The 1,418-nt window shown below is 62.8% G+C and overlaps 1 protein-coding gene across 1 annotated transcript; it reads left to right on the top strand.

Annotated features, from left to right (window-relative positions):
* Positions 1 to 108: 108 nt before the first annotated feature.
* Positions 109 to 1,413, top strand: LOC104507914 (ORM1-like protein 2; the record flags this gene model as incomplete). The annotated part of the gene is made up of 3 exons (XM_010149351.1): positions 109 to 276; positions 922 to 1,073; positions 1,278 to 1,413. Coding segments are annotated over exons 1-3 (456 nt in total), but the record flags the coding sequence as incomplete, so codon positions are not given.
* Between the last annotated feature and the right edge of the window lie 5 nt (positions 1,414 to 1,418).

The following is a 1,418-nucleotide window of genomic DNA, read 5'->3' as shown; positions in this document are numbered from 1 at the left end:
GGGTGCGTTGAGGTTAAGGCCGGGGTGTCGCAGGGTCTGGGGCTACCCCGGGGAGCCCTGACTGGCTTAGGAATTGCAGAAATTTGGGAAAAACCTGAGGAGACGAGGATGAACGTCGGCGTGGCACACAGCGAGGTGAACCCCAACACGCGGGTGATGAACAGCCGGGGCATCTGGCTGGCGTACGTGATCGGAGTCCTCCACGTCGTTCTCCTCAGCATCCCCTTCTTCAGCATTCCCGTCGTCTGGACGCTCACCAACATCATACACAACCTGGTCAGTCGGAGCTTGGCACGTTTTTCTCCCAAGCGGGCTACGCTTCTGCGTCCGTGGGCTGCCGGGGTGGGAGCTGCAGCGGATGAAGTGTCCTTAGCTTGGGAGACAGCGGAAAGGCATGGAGCACATCCCAGCAGGGGATTGTCCCCGGCTTGCGTCCCATCTCCTCTCCCCTTGGAATCTAGCGACTGGTTGGAGCGAGTCCAGAGGAGGCCCCGGAGATGCTCCGAGGGCTGGAGCCCCTCTGCCATGGGGACAGGCTGGGGGAGTTGGGGGGTTCAGCCTGGAGAAGGGAAGCTCCGGGGAGACCTTATTGCAGCCTTCCAGTGCCTGGGGGGCTACAAGGAAGCTGTGGGGGGCTTTTCCCAAGGGCAGGGAGTGACAGGACAAGGGGTGACAGGTTTGAACGGAAAGAGGGAGATGGAGATGGGACATGGGGAAGGAATTCTTCCCGCAGAGGGTGGGAGCACTGGGACAGGTTCCCAGAGAAGCTGGGGATGCCCCATCCCTGGGAGTGTCCAAGGCCAGGCTGGATGAGGCTGGGAGCACCCTGGGCTATGGAAGGGGTCCCTGCCCACAGCAGGGGGGTTGGATGATCTTTAAGGTTCCTTCCAGCCCAAACAATTCCATGATTCTAACCTGCAGGTCATGTACCTGCTGCTGCACACGGTGAAGGGGACCCCCTTCGAGACCCCGGACCAGGGCAAGGATCGCCTCCTCACGCACTGGGAGCAGATAGACTACGGGACGCAGTGCACCTCCTCGCGCAAGTTCCTCAGCATCTCCCCAGTGGTGCTGTGAGTGAGGGGGGGGATCTCAGGAGGGTGTCTAGGGCGGGTGGTGGGACCCCCGGCCTTCTGTCGGCACGGCTGCCCTGGCAACGCCGTGTCCTGGGTCGGGGGGAGGTGAGGGGGGTGGGTTCCCCAACCACAAGGCACCCGAAGCCGGCCGTGGGGAGGGTGGGAGCGACACAGAGCTCACCCCAGGGTCTCCCCCCCCAGGTACCTCCTCACCAGCTTCTACACCAAATACGACCCCGCGCACTTCGTCGTCAACACGGCCTCCCTGCTCAGCGTCCTGCTGCCCAAGCTGCCCCAGTTCCACGGCGTCAGGCTCTTCGGCATCAACACGTACTTGAACCC

The sequence above is a fragment of the Eurypyga helias genome, unplaced genomic scaffold, assembly GCF_000690775.1.
Source record: "Eurypyga helias isolate BGI_N326 unplaced genomic scaffold, ASM69077v1 scaffold17123, whole genome shotgun sequence".
Classification (NCBI taxonomy): Eukaryota; Metazoa; Chordata; class Aves; order Eurypygiformes; family Eurypygidae; genus Eurypyga; species Eurypyga helias.
This window is presented reverse-complemented; position numbering and strand designations above follow the sequence as displayed.